This window comes from Zeus faber (genome assembly GCF_960531495.2).
Source record: "Zeus faber genome assembly, chromosome: 20".
NCBI lineage: Eukaryota > Metazoa > Chordata > Actinopteri > Zeiformes > Zeidae > Zeus > Zeus faber.
The window spans coordinates 23,099,787-23,115,015 of record NC_137207.1 but is presented as its reverse complement, the minus strand read 5'-3'; the positions used below and the strand labels follow the sequence as shown (position 1 = coordinate 23,115,015).

The 15,229-nt window shown below is 50.0% G+C and overlaps 1 protein-coding gene across 1 annotated transcript in view; it reads right to left on the bottom strand.

The window, feature by feature from the left end:
• LOC307245784 (glutamate receptor ionotropic, NMDA 2C-like) overlaps window positions 1-14,521 on the bottom strand; it is a gene marked incomplete at both ends in the record, with an annotated part of 43,384 nt that extends 28,863 nt beyond the window's left edge. The window contains 5 exons of the mRNA XM_080021459.1: window positions 143-483; window positions 1,195-1,383; window positions 1,906-1,971; window positions 13,359-13,457; window positions 14,177-14,521. Of these exons, the coding sequence (XP_079877585.1) occupies window positions 143-483; window positions 1,195-1,383; window positions 1,906-1,971; window positions 13,359-13,457; window positions 14,177-14,521 (1,040 nt within the window). The remainder of the gene's footprint in view (window positions 1-142; window positions 484-1,194; window positions 1,384-1,905; window positions 1,972-13,358; window positions 13,458-14,176) is intronic.
• Between the last annotated feature and the right edge of the window lie 708 nt (window positions 14,522-15,229).

Sequence of the window (15,229 nt, the reverse complement as noted above, 5' to 3'; positions counted from 1 at the left end):
CCCTCCCATGGCCTGCCCGAGCCAGGGCCGCGCTCGCCGTTCAGCGAGCGACAACCCAGCTCTGCGTTCCCTCTCCCACCCGTGTGCCTTTCGACACCCAAAACATCCAAACCACGCGGGGTTCCCCCTCCTCCCTTCCCACCTGAACAGGGTGTAGTTTTCGGCGTGCCTGGCCGCCGTGCTGCAGTTGCTGTGGCCCTCGGGGACCAGGCCGTGCTGCGTCTTGAAGCCCTCGGCCCCCTTGGCCACGATGGCCACGCCCTCGCGCACCCGCTGCCGCAGGCTCTTCCTCCAGTGGTCGGTGATGACGCCGATCAGGCCGATGGGGAAGATGGCGGGCGGGGCGCGGTTGGGGTTGCCCACGGTCAGGCTGGGCAGGATCCAGATGTAGCCCGGCCCCAGCAGCCCCACCTCGGCCGCCTGGCGGAACAGGTACTGGGCCTCGTCGTGGGAGCAGTAGGCCAGCAGCACCTGGGAGTCCACCTGCAGACAGACAAGTACAGCGGCCCAGCGATCAAACACGGCCGTTAATATTCATAAATATGTATTTTCATGCTTGACTTTTCTGTTTGTTATTCATTTGCCTTTTTACATTTCTTCATGGGATGTTTGCTGGGATCTGTTCCTCTCCTAAAGTCAGTCCCTATGTCGTAGATTAACCATGGCATAAGAAATATGACAATAACCCCAGAGTACCACTTTACATGAAGAGGGGTACTTTTCTTTCTTTCTTTCTTTCTCTCTTTCTTCTTCTTCTTCTTCTTCTTCTTTATAGGTTATTTACTTTTCTGCCCCCAATTCTAAAGTCGGTCTTTTTACATGCTTGCAATCAAATAACAGTACTGGAGGAAATTACTTCAAGTATGTACTTGCTTAAGTTTATTCAGTTTTTCTAAGACTTTTGACAGTCGCGTAACTTTAGTAAAAAAAAACAAAAAAAAACAATGATTCTGGATTTATACCTTTTTATATCAAAATCAGGGACCGGATCCATCAAACCTCTGAATTTGGATCAATGTGGTCAATAGGTTCCAAACCCTTGTAAATTATTATGACACCGCCTTTCGTGGTTGCTCGTAAATTGCAATCAAACAAACATTATTTCAAGGTGAACTCTGTCAGGAACATGAACAAAGCTGAGATTTTAACATTCGCAAAGTCTGGCTACGCTTCATGCGGCCTCTGTCTTTCTACCTGTTGTAGCATGCGTTTAGTCCTCACGTCGTTTGCCCCGACAGACATCTCCAGGGACAGGACGTCCTGCAAGTTCCACGTGAAGTAGGAAGTGTCCGTGTAGGAGTGGACCACGTCCACGAAGGTCTCGTGCCCCGGCAGAAAGCTGGTGATCACCACAAAGTCGCCCCAGTCGTACTCCTCCATCAGCTGGGAGAGGGGCATGAAGCAAGGTCATCAACCACTTCCATGCTATTCTAAATTTGGGGTGGGGGGGAATTCAGGATAGTGACCGGGTGCATGAGAAACCGTCCGAATCGCTCAGGTTGAATTCCAACGCTTCTTCTCCAGTTAGTTTGCAATGTTTTCCATTTTTTCAAACAAAAGCACCCGGTTACTGTCTAAAGACGACTTTACACTGAATCCGACAAACAGCAACAACAAAACAGAGGTCTCATTCACTTCTATGGAGAGTCGGATTCTGCATACAAAATGCTGGGATCCTCTGCCATGAAATGTTTTCACCGTCTTGACAAATTTCTCCCATTTTCTCGAAAACAATCTAGTCTGGACACATGCTGCTACGATGGCCACCAGGGGGGCGGTCCAACAGTCACATCGGGTTTTTTTTCGGATTCAGTGCAAAGCCGGCTTACGGTTTCCCCAATTTTTCGCTGCCCTGCAAAATTGAGTTTTTCGTGGAGGTGTGGACAGAGAGGCAGGTGGCGCTACCTTGAACATGCAGACGATCTGCTGCTCCAGAGACGCTCCCATCTGCAGGAAGGTGGATCCCTCATCCTGCAGGGAGAGAAAACCAGAGAGCGGACGTCGTCAGGTTCCAGTTCCATTCCCCAGCACAGAAGCCAACATATTAACAACATCTTTATTTTTTGTCAATAGCTTACATTTTTTTTAACAGATTTTATCATTGAAAACATACATCTTTGATGGTATATACAGGGTTTCAGTCAGATATAATGGGCCCAAGGAAACTTTGGTTCAGCTGCAAAAAGAGGCTTTGATAAAGACAGTTTTTTTTATTTGTTTGTTTTTAGAACAATACAATCCCCTCGTAAAATAATTAGTGTATTATTTAAGTTGAGATATTGATGTTTTTCCTTTCCTGTCATTCCCTGACTTCTCTCTCAAGACACATTTCCTCCCTTTGCTATTAATATTGTTTTAGCAAATTGCTCTTGCAAACCTGTCACATTTCATGAGTTTAACTGAACCTTTGTAAAAGCTTTTGTAAAGAAGATGAAAGTGAGCAGGGCTGGAAAAAAGTCTCCTTTTGCTCTTGAATCAACACTCAAGGAAGCGATTTTCAAAAATAAAAACCTCTAAAATATCTACAATGGCACATCAAAGGGTCAAAGAGGTGTCGGAGCAGTATTTGTTCGAGACAGATGCGGCAGCTATTAGAGGATTTGTACCAATATAACCAGAATAAAATGATGGGATAGGTTTGGGTTTTTCAACCCAGCCCTTCAACCTAACGCTTTAGTGTTGCTGCAGATTCAAATATTTAAGCCTTAAACAATAAGTCAGTGTGTCTCAAATGTTTCTACTCATATCCATAGGGGTACTGCAGGGACACAACATTATTTTTTTTTAAAAGTGGAAGGGGAAAATAAAAATGTTATTTGTTATATAAGTGTTATTTAATATTGGTTATATATAAAACACATATAATGCAAATACAGTACATAATTTATGTAAGTGCTCTATTTTTTTCTCCGACAGTGACGGGGTACTCAGCTGAAAAAAGATCTTCCAGGGGGTACACGCCTGAAAAAAGTTTGAGAACCACTGATCTAAGCAACGGTGGTATCATATTTCATTCAAAACTTCTGTTTGCAATTAGCCGCAGTACATCCAGAGTGTAACGTTTCCAGGGCCACCCGAGTGGCGTTTTCAGGACCCTCCGACACAGGCGAGGGAGCTGAAAACGCACCAGTTTATTGTTAAGGGTGGGCTGGGTGGAACAAGCCCGGAGCAGATGGACACATGTCATGACAGGGGCAACCGCTTTACCTCTCGCTCGTTGATTACGCTAACGTGCAACAGGCATACAGCCACACTGATCCTGGGCCCAATTACCTAGACCCAAGGCGGATAGCTGCTCAAACCACACCACCCCCACACGAGAGGTGGGTAGTCAGTAGGAAGCGGCACAACGTCCTATTTCTAGTCTCTTACGTTAACAGATACATGACTCTGTGTCCCAGCACAGTTTCAGGTGGCTCTGCATTTTGAAAACCTCACCCACAAAAATAACAATAACTAAATGGCTACGGGGATCATTATTCAGAGTAAACAAAGAACAGGGGAGGGACAAGGGAAAATGTTATTTATTGTGAAAATAAAGGTTGAAACGCCGTTGGCAACATTCCTGTGGTCCCTAAAACCAGATGCTGATCGTGGCTGGTTGTCGAAGATACACAGAGACACCCACAGCCTCCACGGGAGGGGGGGGGGGGGGTTGCCGCCACAAAATATTGATTTTACATCGCGCCTCTTTATGAATGCTCAGATTTCCCGAGGGCGGTTCGATTGTCCACATCCAGTACATTCTGACACACTTTTCATCTCCAGAGTCCCTCCCCAAACAGTCCGTCCTCCTGCTCCCTTTCTGTCAGCTACGGTACCTCGCTGAACGCCGCTGAACACACACATGCGCACACGCACGCACGCACACACACACACACACACGCGCACGCACGCACGCACACACTAAGCAAAAATTGAAAACACACACACACACACATACAGACACACAGGTAGACACAGACGGGGGCAGGGAGTTACTGGGCCACAACGAAACCCGGCGTCCTTCGACTCACATTCTGGATCCGTCAAAGTGGGGCTGTGGGGAGAGGCCGAGTGGTGGGGTGGGGTGGGGTGGGGTGGGGTGGGGTGGGTGAGGGAATGGGGGGCTCCGAGAGAAGGAGCCGAGTACCTAATCAGACCCGAGGTAAGCAGGAGAAGAAAGATAAGGTACGCAGATACAGGAATCTCCCAGGCTATACTACTGTATATGTACTGTACGCTATGCTATAACTTTGTGCAATAACTCAGCTGTGCAATACTCTTGTATACTCTGGCACTAATACTGTATTTAAAATGTACATTTCAACTTATATTCTTATTTACACTATTCTCACATTTTCACACATTTTTGAATGCACGTTGTTTTTTTACATTTTTTACATACTTCCTAATCGGTTTATTACGCTCGTTATATTGTCATTGCATGTTATTATTTGTTATACATAGCAAGTGTAACGCACATATTTTTACATACTTCTCATACTTCTTTTTCTTATTTCTATTTTCTTATAATTTCTCTACGCTTCTATACATTCCTATTCTTGAATGCGAGCAACTGTAACAACCCAATTCCCCCCCCCCCACCCCCCCCCCCCCCCCGGGCATCAATCATGTATTTCTGATTCTGATTCTGATACGGCGGAGCAGGAGAGCGAGAGTAAAGGGAGCCAGATAACGAAACGCCTGGAGGAGAGAGAGAGATAGAGGGAGCGAGACAGAGAGGGAGCGAGGGAGCGAGGGAGAGGGGGAGAGAGAGAGAGAGGAGAGAGAGAGAGAGAGAGAGAGAGAGAGAGGAGCGAGAAGGAGTTCATGAATGACAAGTGTTTAACTTGGAATGTCAGGGCGCGACGGGACCGGATTGCAGAACTTCTCAGTCTGTTCCTTTCTGAGTGAACCGACGACTGTGATCTCTCCTTCTCCCTTTCTCACCCGTCTCTCTCTCGCTCTCTCTCTCTCTCTCTCTCTCTCTCACTCTCTCGCTCCATCCAAGGGCCCCGGCGGCGCGGCGTAAGGAAGCACCCGCCTTCGCTCCGTTTAGAGCCCCTAACGGATGGAGGATGAGCACTCCGCTTCCCGTGAATAAGACGTTTGTTTCCGACGGCGGGACGCGATCGGCGACGGAGGGCAAGACAAACAAAACAAATCTCGCCATCTATGTACCCACCTCCCCCCCCCCCCCCTCTCTCTCTTTCTCTCTTTAAAACAGTTCTTCACACGCCCTTTCCCTCACCCTCCTACCCTCCCTTCTCCGGCTGTTCCCATCCTTTCCGTCTCTTTATTCCTCCCACCCCCAGGCCTCTCACCCAGCCCGTCCTCCCTTCTTGTTACCGTGGCGATGGGGCTGGGGGCCTGTCACGCGCAGACATAATTAGCGAGCCCTACCGCAGGAGCGCACGGTAATATGACAGGGGCGGAGGAGGCAGCTCAACGTCGCCCAACCCACCCCTAAAAATGAGCGCCCCGGCCACAAGCCCTGAAAGAATCCCTCTCCAAACGGGTCCTACGTAGCAATCGCTGAATTTGAAAGGGCCAAATATCAGGAGCACCATCACAGAAACACGGACTCCGTCAACCGAGGTTTAAAGCTCAATATACAGTATAATAACCTTTATTTGTATCGCACCCTTCATTCACAACTCATTCAGCCGAAAGTGCGTTCTATCAATAGAAGGCCATCAAATAGTAACAATAAGGGAAGCAAACAAGCAAAGGAAACAAGCAAAGGAAACAAGCAAAGGAAACAAGCAAGCCAAATGCATTTAATAAAAACAGGTAAATATTATATTAATTTCCGGTTTGGGTCGTCAATGGGATCTTTGAAGGATCACAATCATTCTTCAATTGTCCTGCCGGGATGGGGATCCCCACACTTTCCATGGGCCGCGGTTCAATCAAAGTCACTACATGAATCCAGAATTTAGAAAATGTCTTTCCGAGACGTTGCTTGATTCAAGATGGATTGATCCTCGACTAGGAAGTCCAAGACTGGGGTCATGGAGGCCGATTCAGCTCCCTCCGTCCTATCTTTCTGGTCTAAGTCCGGACAATCCATTTCCTCTGTTGTCAAGGTCTTAATTCAAAAGGGAGACCTGCATCTGGCCGGGTTGAATTTAAGCCTCAGATCTAGATTAGATCTAATCTCCCTTCTTGAAATCCAAAAATCAATCAAGTCTGAGATTATTCTACCACCCGACTGAAGGAGGCCGTTTCACTTCAGTCCGGATTGAAAGGTTGGGTGGGTAGTGCAACACGCGTAACGATGCCGAGTTCAGACTACGTGATTCTGGCCTGATTTTCCACTCGCCGGCAGGTTTTTGGAGATGGCCGAGCGAAGCCCCAGATCGCAGCCAGCCGACGGGAGCGAAAGCGGGGCGGGGAGGGGGAGGAGTCGAGAAGGAGCGGCGGCCAGAGTCACACGACACACTGTACCTACTTTTCTTTTCTAGACTTTAAAAATGTCTCTTGTTTGAATTCTGCTTTTATTGTTTTTTGTTTTTTTTCCTTTACCGTGATCAAGAATCGAATCAAAAAGTAAATAGCCGTGCCCCGCGCACGGCATCGTGTCATTTCCGGTGTCACTTCTCCCGCGTGCTTTCGTGACAAAACGCAGTTTGGAGACCCGGCACTCGCCGGGGATTCCTGCTGGTGGAAGGTCTCGTAGCGTGTGACCCTCCCCTCCGGCATGTGGCGTGAGACCGCAATGACCTCCAGATTCCCGATCAGCAGGCAGAAAGTTGTGTCGTGTGAGCGGCGCTGCCATCTGGAGACTTTGAGAGCGGTGGAGTGTGTGCGGTGTGGGGATGGTGTGGTCTGAGCGGGCCACACCTGACCTGGATCTCGGTAACCGGGGACCCGGGATCGGAGTGGCTGCGCACCTGTTGCTCGTTGCTTCTTCTAAAGAGCAACACTCACCCACACTCGCTCAGGAGAGAGGAGCCCTCGTCACGGCACGTGTCCATCCACTCCCGGGCTAATTCTATCAAGCCCCCGCTCCAAAATAAACTTGTGTGTTTTCTGCCCCTTAGTCTGTGTTTCGGTGCCGGAGGGCCCTGAATACGCCACGTGGGTGGGGTGCGGCGGCTCCGTCTGCCACTCTGATCCTGGTTCCTCAGTTACCCAGATCCAGGTCAGGTGTGGCTGCTCAAAGCACCGCCACCCCCACACCACAGCGCGTCCACGGCGTGAGCAAACGTTACGACTTTCGTCGCCCCGGCAAGAAAAATGTTCTTGCCTTTTTAAATCTTGCCTTTTAACCCCCTTTTTAAATCCGTCAGGCGCATAGCTCTGTAGAAGTGGCGCGGACCGGGGGCCTATCCAAACCAGCCGGCGGCCTGTTGAACCTGCGGAAATGGGTCGGGCCGCGGAGGTCGGAGGGGTCCCGGCCTCGTGTTCGGTAACATGGTGTTTCTGGCAGCCGTGGCGCTTGGAAGCCTGGCTCCCAGTGGGAATGCCAAGAGCTTCTGGTGGCCTGGTTATGGAATTCTGAATGCGGTTTCTGGACCATTTCAGAGAGCGGGGGAGGATCTTTGGAGGGCTAGTTGAAAGAGGAGCTTAAAAAAAAAAAAAAAAAAAAAAACAAGAAATCAAAAAAGCATCAGAGAGAGAGAGGGGAGGGGGGGGGCGTGAAAAGAAGAGCAAGAGAGACGGCGCGAGACAGAGCGAGAAAGAGAAACGGAAACAGAAGGACGGCGGGGCGGGGGGAAGGCGGGAGAGAAAGCAGGTCAGTCCGGCCACGGACCCAAATAGAAACTCTTGCGCGATCCGTGGAGAGCGAGCGGGCTTCAAGTTTTTACATTAAAAACCCAAGCCCGAGTGAGAATACTGACAGCGAGCATCAGAACGTCACCTCGGACCGGGACCAGGAACCGGCACTTTTATGTTATAAAAATAGCACGTTGACAGTTTGAAAGGGATCAATGTGTGACCCAGTGTGAGTGAAATTCAGTCGTGCAGGTTTTTGGGGGGTTTTTTTTGTCAAAAATTGCACGGATTTGTCGTTAACTTAAGGACAACCAAATAACCTCATTTGTAGGACGTCCGCTATTTTTCAACCCAGGCCTTATTAAAATGCCGTTTCCCATTATTTACAGCGGTTCAGAGCAGAAGCTCGATGAACACTTCGCCAGTGAGAGAAACTTACCACTCTGCTGCAGCTTCTCACCGCGCGTAAATGGGGCAGAAAATAAACTGTTTAATCTCCTTTTTCAAAAAGCGAGAAGCCCGCAGAGCGGCAGCCTTTATCGATGGCAAAGTGTTGCTTGACTTTGTGCTCTGAACAGTTACAAATAAGAAGGCTTCTCGTCCTCTTTTCCCCATTTGCGCACGGTAAGGAGCCGCGGCAGAGTGGTAAGTTTCTCTCAGTAGTGCAGCGGTGCCGATGCGCTGCGAGCAGTCAGGAACTACGGGATGGAAACAACATTGTGAAAAGGGCGAAAATATCTTTTGTGAGCCATTTCATGAGCGCCCCAAAAAAAGAACGAGCAGAAGACACACACACACACAAAAAAAGAGATCAAACGGTACAAATGAAAAACAAGTTGAAAGCCTTGAATACAAAGGCAGACAGAGGCGTGGAGGTGGCGGAACAAACGGAGCGCGGAGCGGGTCGAATGTTTTTCTTTCCATTACTATTTATTTATAAAAGGCCGATGGCGCAGGCATCTTTTTTTAGAAACACCTCGCAACGTGCACACAATCAAACCGTTTATTTATATCTGCGGCGCGGGGTGTCGGCGCTGTGGGGTGGACTTCGAGCGGAGAGCGGCGTGACTCCACGCTTGCAGTGCGGCGAGGGAGTTAAAGTACGGCCCCCGAAAGGGTTAAAAGGTTGCTGATAAAGCGGCAGGCAAAACAATCAGGCGAAACGCCAAAATCAATTGGGAAAGCGGCAGGTGATAGAAACCACAGTCAGAGCGTAAGCAGCAGGAAGGAAATGGGAGCATTACTCTCATCTACAGACTGCAGGTTTAATGCTGTAATGATCTCTGGCTGAAGTCATTATCACCTCCACCTCCTACTTCCACCAGAACAACTCTGGTCCCATTTTTTCACGGAAATATCGATTGGTATGGGAGAATTTGACCGCTGTCATTACTTCTGCAGGTACAATAATTATTTTATTTATTATTTATTATTAATATTTATTATTCATTTTATTATTATTCTTTTAATTGGATGTTGGATGTAATGTTATATTATTTTATTATATTTATATATTACATTATAATATTTAACACAATGGTTGTGTTTCACACAATCATATCCTATTTGAATGACACAGGGAATAGTCACGATCATAACTTGTCGGTAATATTTATTGGCCGTGGGTCATATATAACTAATCTCCACTGCATTTAAACACCCCTGGTCTGCCACTTGGTAGGAAACATGTTTCCACAGCATGGATTTCCTTCCCAGGTCCCGATAAACCCCTGAGGAAGTAGAGCTTGTAGAGCTCGGGGAGTTCGGACACCACTAGAAACGTCCTATGTGAAAGCCCAGTGGTGTCAAGACAGTGGCTTTCAAACGTTTTGTTTTTTTCACAGAGCCCCTCTCCCTAGGATTTCAAGGACCCGACGCCTCCCCCTCCCAAAAAAGTACAAATAAGAAATGTGTCATATGCAAACAAAGTAGTTTATGGTAAACCAGGTAGAGCGTCACATTCATCAGTGGTTTCCTTGACTATTCACAGGCAAACGGGAGCAGAAAGGTGGCCAATTAATGACAAAATCATAACAATAGTGAAAACCAACAACAAAGAACAAATTTTATTATTTTCAATTAATTAATAAAACATAATTAAAGCCTCCATTTTTTTTCTTTCTTTTTCTTTAATATTAAATTTTTTTGTGCCCACCTCTTGCAATTCCCCCACGCTCCACTAGGGAGGCGCACTCCGCAGTTGAAATACCACCGTCCTAAGTGACTAACCACACCATGAATGAATTGATGAGACTATTTTTAACAGAAGTAGCTCATCTCAAGTGTCACGGTGCTTGTACTCAATCGCACTTCTGTCGTCGAAAAGTTGTTTCTTCTTTTGTTTTTCTTTTGTTTTTTTGCTTTTAGTTTTTTTTTTTTTTTTGCGGCTGCCGGCGTAGCGCGCTCTCGAGGTGTTTTTCGAGTGTGCCTGAGCGTTTCTACCTGCACACCTCCCTCCGCCTCATCACTCCCCCGCCACTGACAAGATGCTATGCACCGCTGTATCCCCACTCCCTGACTCCCCCCACTCAAAACCCACTCCTCACCCCCCTCACCCCCACCCTCCAGCTCCCTCTCCCGCTCGTCGCTGTTGTCTCCGTCTCGAGCGGTCCCATGACTCGACATCTGGATGCAGCACCCTCTAATGATCAGCCCCAATCCTGCGATGAGTCACAGCCAGCCAACAAAGCGTGGAATACACACGTATTCACACATACGCACGCGCGCACACACGCACACACACACACACACACACACACACACACACACACACACAGCGATGTTTTTGCTGTTATTCTCGCAGGCCCTATTTAACATCATTTCTCTCTCGCTCTCCCTTTCTCCCCGCCCCTCTCCCTCCCCCCCTCCCTGCAACTCATTTGCCTGTGATATGGGTCATTTGACAAAAAAGACACACACTTCCGCTCCTCTCCCGCGATCTTTTCATCTGTCTTTCTTACACCCTCCTTCCTTGTTGTTTGCCACGGAGAGCGAAAAAGAGAGAGAGATGGGGTGGGGAGGTGGGGGGGGGGGGTCCTTAAATAGGCTGCTCCTTTTTCATCCTGCCTTCAAAGACAATCACCCCCATCAAGCCGATTGATAATCAGCCACGACTGAGGTCTTTCATCGCCTTAATATGAAACACGCACGTGGCCGTCCCATCCGCCTGTCCCATTGTGTCAGACACCTCTGCTTTTCATTCCTCCCTTTCTTCGCTCCCCCCCCCCCACCCCCCCTGCCGACACCAAAGGGCTGGGAAGGGAGGAAAGAGACAGTGAGAAAGAAAGAAAGAAAGAAAGAAAGAAAGAAAGAAAGAAAGAAAGAAAGGAGGACCGAGACGGGGCGGCGGCGGCAGGGGGAGGGGTCTCGGAAATGGCCTCTGACGGGGGTGGAGCCCGTCGGCTTCTCTCGCGACGTCGCCGGGTTTCAATCAGCCGGAGCCAGGAATCGGGGCTGTGGCCGGACCGGCAAGTTCCAAAGGGTGAAAAGAGAGAGAGCCCCCGAGATGAGCGTGGAACGCTTTGCCGCAGACCCCGGGATGTGACTCCACTGGTAGTACTCCGTGAGAGGGGTCCTAAAAAGCCCATTTTGTAATATGGGCCATTTTAAGGTGCGGCAAGAGGGGGGCTCAACAAAGGAAGAGGAAGTAAGTGGCGGGGAGAAAAACAGCGAGAGAGAGCCGCAGAGAAAGGGGAGTTAGTCAATGGTTGGAGTTTTGTGGATGAGTGAGAAGTGCCGTGGGGGCGCGTGGCCCTCCTGAAGGGTCTAATTAACAGCTTAATGGGGTCCTGGAGCTCTGAGAGAGCACACCAGGCCACGGAGGCCTCGCGCCTGCCAGACACGGCCCTAATGGAGTCGGCTGGTGGAGAATGGTAATGTGTGGAAAAGGAAGGAGGCTGGTAGAGACAGGGACGGAGGGGGGGGTGGGGGGGGGGATGGGGTTCGTAGGGCGCGGGACGCTCCGAAAAAGCGGGCGCGTGAGGGGAAGCCGGGGTGGAGGGCCGCCTTCCGGGCCGCCGTCAGCCGGGCCTCACCGCGACGTCTCTCTGCCTCTCCAGCTCGTTCTCTCCCTCCCTCTCTCTCGCTCTTTTTTTTTTTTTCCTCCTGGCCGTCTTCCTCGGCTCGATCGCGTCCCCTGCAGCTGAAACTGTTTTCGGTTTAAAATCGGCCCCGCCCGACGCGGAATGCGCTGATACCTAGCGCTTAACAGGCAACCCATAAACACATGCTCCGATTTACAAATCCAGCCTAAATCTGGCAGCGCGTAGCACGCAGCCGTGCAGATCCACTCCGCTGGGCGTGTGAGTGTGCGTGTGCTTGCACGTGTGCGTGTGTGAACGTGTGTGCATGTGTGTACGTGTGTGCATGTGTGTGCGCATGTGTGTGTGTGTGTGTGTGTGTGTGTGCGTGTGTGTGTGTGTGTGTGTGTGTGTGTGAGATCTATAGAGCGGGAGGCAGCGCTGGCTCTATAAATACTGGGTGTTGATGATGGAGCCGAAAGTGGAGGGAAGGAGCGCAAAAATTGGGGAGAGGGTGGACGGAAATCGGCACGGGGGGGGGGGCGGAGTCGCGCACAATTGAAAGAAAAGCGGCGACAAAGCAGAGATTAAGAAGCCGCTGGACACCATCAATCACGACCATTACATCAGTCCTCACTCACTGCTCATCGCTGAGGAGCCGCCGAGACGCTGCGGGGATGATTGATGGAGGCGTAGCTCAATGGGAGCACAACCCCCCCCCGCCCCCTTCAGTACGCAGACTTTCCCGGTCGGGGTGGGGGGGGATTACGGAAGCCGATGTGGGCCGATGGTTTCACTCATCCCGTGCTGATGTTTCGGCTCTCGGCTTCGGTTCCGCTCGTGACACGACGCTCTGACAAGGAAGGTATCGCAGTTTTGACCTACTTAAGCAGTTTGGGGGGGGAGGTCCTCCCCCCCCCCACGCTGAGCGAAAGGCGCTGGCAGGCGCTCGATGACGGTGCTGTGTGGAGGCTGGAGATGACGGAGGCGTTCGTCTGGTTCTCGCGCAGTCACGCTCCACACTCCGGGGCTGGAGGTGCAGGTTAGTTAGGTTATAAAGTGCTGCTTCATGGCTGCTTTGAGTCTCTCCCAAATAACATTATTTTTATATTTACTATGCAACTCATCAGCTTCTTTGAGTGACGTCATTACCTGAATTCACAATTACCTGAAGTGAGCCGCTATCCATTGATTCATTTTCCCTCGTCGTTAAAAAATAACTTTGACCTGATGATTTTTTCCAATCCCATGACAAGGCCTCCCTCCAGCCCTCTCTTTGGAGCGGCTCCCCCCAATCTGCACTTTTTGATTGGTTTCAAGGGACGGCGTGTGATTAATGAGAGTGTGACTGATATTTTTTGCCGGCAGAGGAAAAAAAAAAAAAAAACAGGGATGAGTGAAAAGGTAGAAAAAAGGGAACGCGTGCGGCCCAATGATTAGATGAGGCCCCGCAGCCAATCAGGGTGTGAGGGCTGCGGTCGTGCCGGCGAGACCGGGATCACTACACGAGAACCATCGGGGTCAAGGCGGAGGTGAGATCGAGTGAGATTGAGCGTGCAGATTCGTGGAACATTCCAGCTCTGGTGTCGGCGCCGGCGAAGCAGCAGCTCGCAACAGAAAGTCCGGGGCTTTTACCTTGTGCGGTATGACCACCGCCGAGCCGCCGCTGATGCCGACGATGGGCAGAGCTGTCTGGGTGGAGAGGAAGTCCAGAATCTGCGCCACCTCGGCCACCTGGGGGACAAACAGAACCAGGCAGGGATGACGAGCGGGCTGCTGGAAAACACCGCAGAGCTGCCTGGGGCCAAGTTATAAACTGTCAAACTGTAAGTGCGCCTGAAGAAAGTCGGTCACGCTTCTAGTAACACGGCCACCCAAGTATCACATGATACCAGCACATTTATACCACACTATGGCATATTTCAACATATTGCAGGGCCTCAAGATATAAAAACTAATCAAATATTTCCTCGATGAAGGTCCTTTGGCAAAATAACATAGCCAGATGTTGTACATACGGTAGATTTTATTTCGTTTTTATTTATTTTTATCTCTGTTCTGACTTGCACTGTTCTGTTCACTTCTGCTGCTGGAACGCCTGGGTCTCTGCACGGAGATCAATAAATATTCATCATCGCACGTCGTCTTATCTTAAAGCCAAAACCGGCTGGAGAATGGAGACAGATAAAATTGGGGCGCCGACCAAAACTGACTCTTGGACCGGAAGCTCTCAAGCTCGCAAAATCAGAACGCTAATCTCGCCGCCTGGCAAACCAAGCGAAGTCAGGAACCGTGCCACCGCTGCGCGAGTGTTACCACTGGTGTGAACGCAGCTGCCCCTGGTTTTTGTTTTGTGTGGTCGTGTGGTAGGTCGTCTTTCGCAAACGCCATGCAACTCAACGGCGTGACTCGTTTCCGCTCATTCCCGAGGGCGAAAAAGCCGGCTTCTTCACCTGAGCGCCGGCGCCCGAGCCCTCGTCGTCCTCGAACACCACGCCGTGCAGCTTCTCCGTCGCCATGGTGGCGCACAGGCGCGTCAGCAGGTCCCGGGGATTGGTGTCGTTGACCAGGACGGTGACGGGGTTGACGGTCACGGGCAGGTCGGCGAAGTTCTCGGCGCTGAGGCGGCCCCGGACCTCGCTCTGGTAGCTGGAGCCGCTGAAGACCACCGCCACGTTGACGGACTGGTGGACCACCAGGGGACGGGCCCACAGCGGGGGAGCGAGGGAGCAGAGGAGCAGGAGGAGGGGCAGGAGGAAGGGAGGAGGGGAAGGTGGATGGCCCTGAGTGGCGGCCATGCTAGCAGCCTACTGCCTGAGGGAGAGAGAGGGTGAGAGAGAGAGACAGAGAGAGGGGGGGGGTGGGCAACAGTCAAACCTGCAAACTGCTTTACTTTTATATTTTTGACTTAATTCCTCATAATCCATCAGTGCATCCCTTATTTATATCTCTCTCCCTTTCACCTTTTTGTAATACAGTATTAGGCCTGCATTTAGAATGTTGCCTCACAAGGGATGCATATGTGTGTGTGTGTTGTGTGTGTGTGTGTGTGTGTGTGTGTGTGTGTGTGTGTGTGTGTGTGTGTGGACATGTGTGTGTGTGTGTGTGTGTGGACATGTGTGATTGTGTAAAACAATGTGCATGAGAGTGTGCGTGTATGTGTGTAATCCTCCATAATCCAACCCCCAGTGTCATGACTGTAATCACCCTTCATCTACACTCACCCTTGCGTTACTAACACACACACACACACACACACACACACACACACACACACACACACACACACACACACACACACACACACACACACACACACACACACACACACACACACACACACACACACACACACACACACACACCCACACACACACCCACACACACACAGAGGGCTGGAAGAATACCAAAACTGTTACGTAGGAGCTCTAGCCCTCATCTATCTATGATCACATTAGATAATACTACATAACATTTGACCAGTGTTCAGATTGACAAAATAGTAT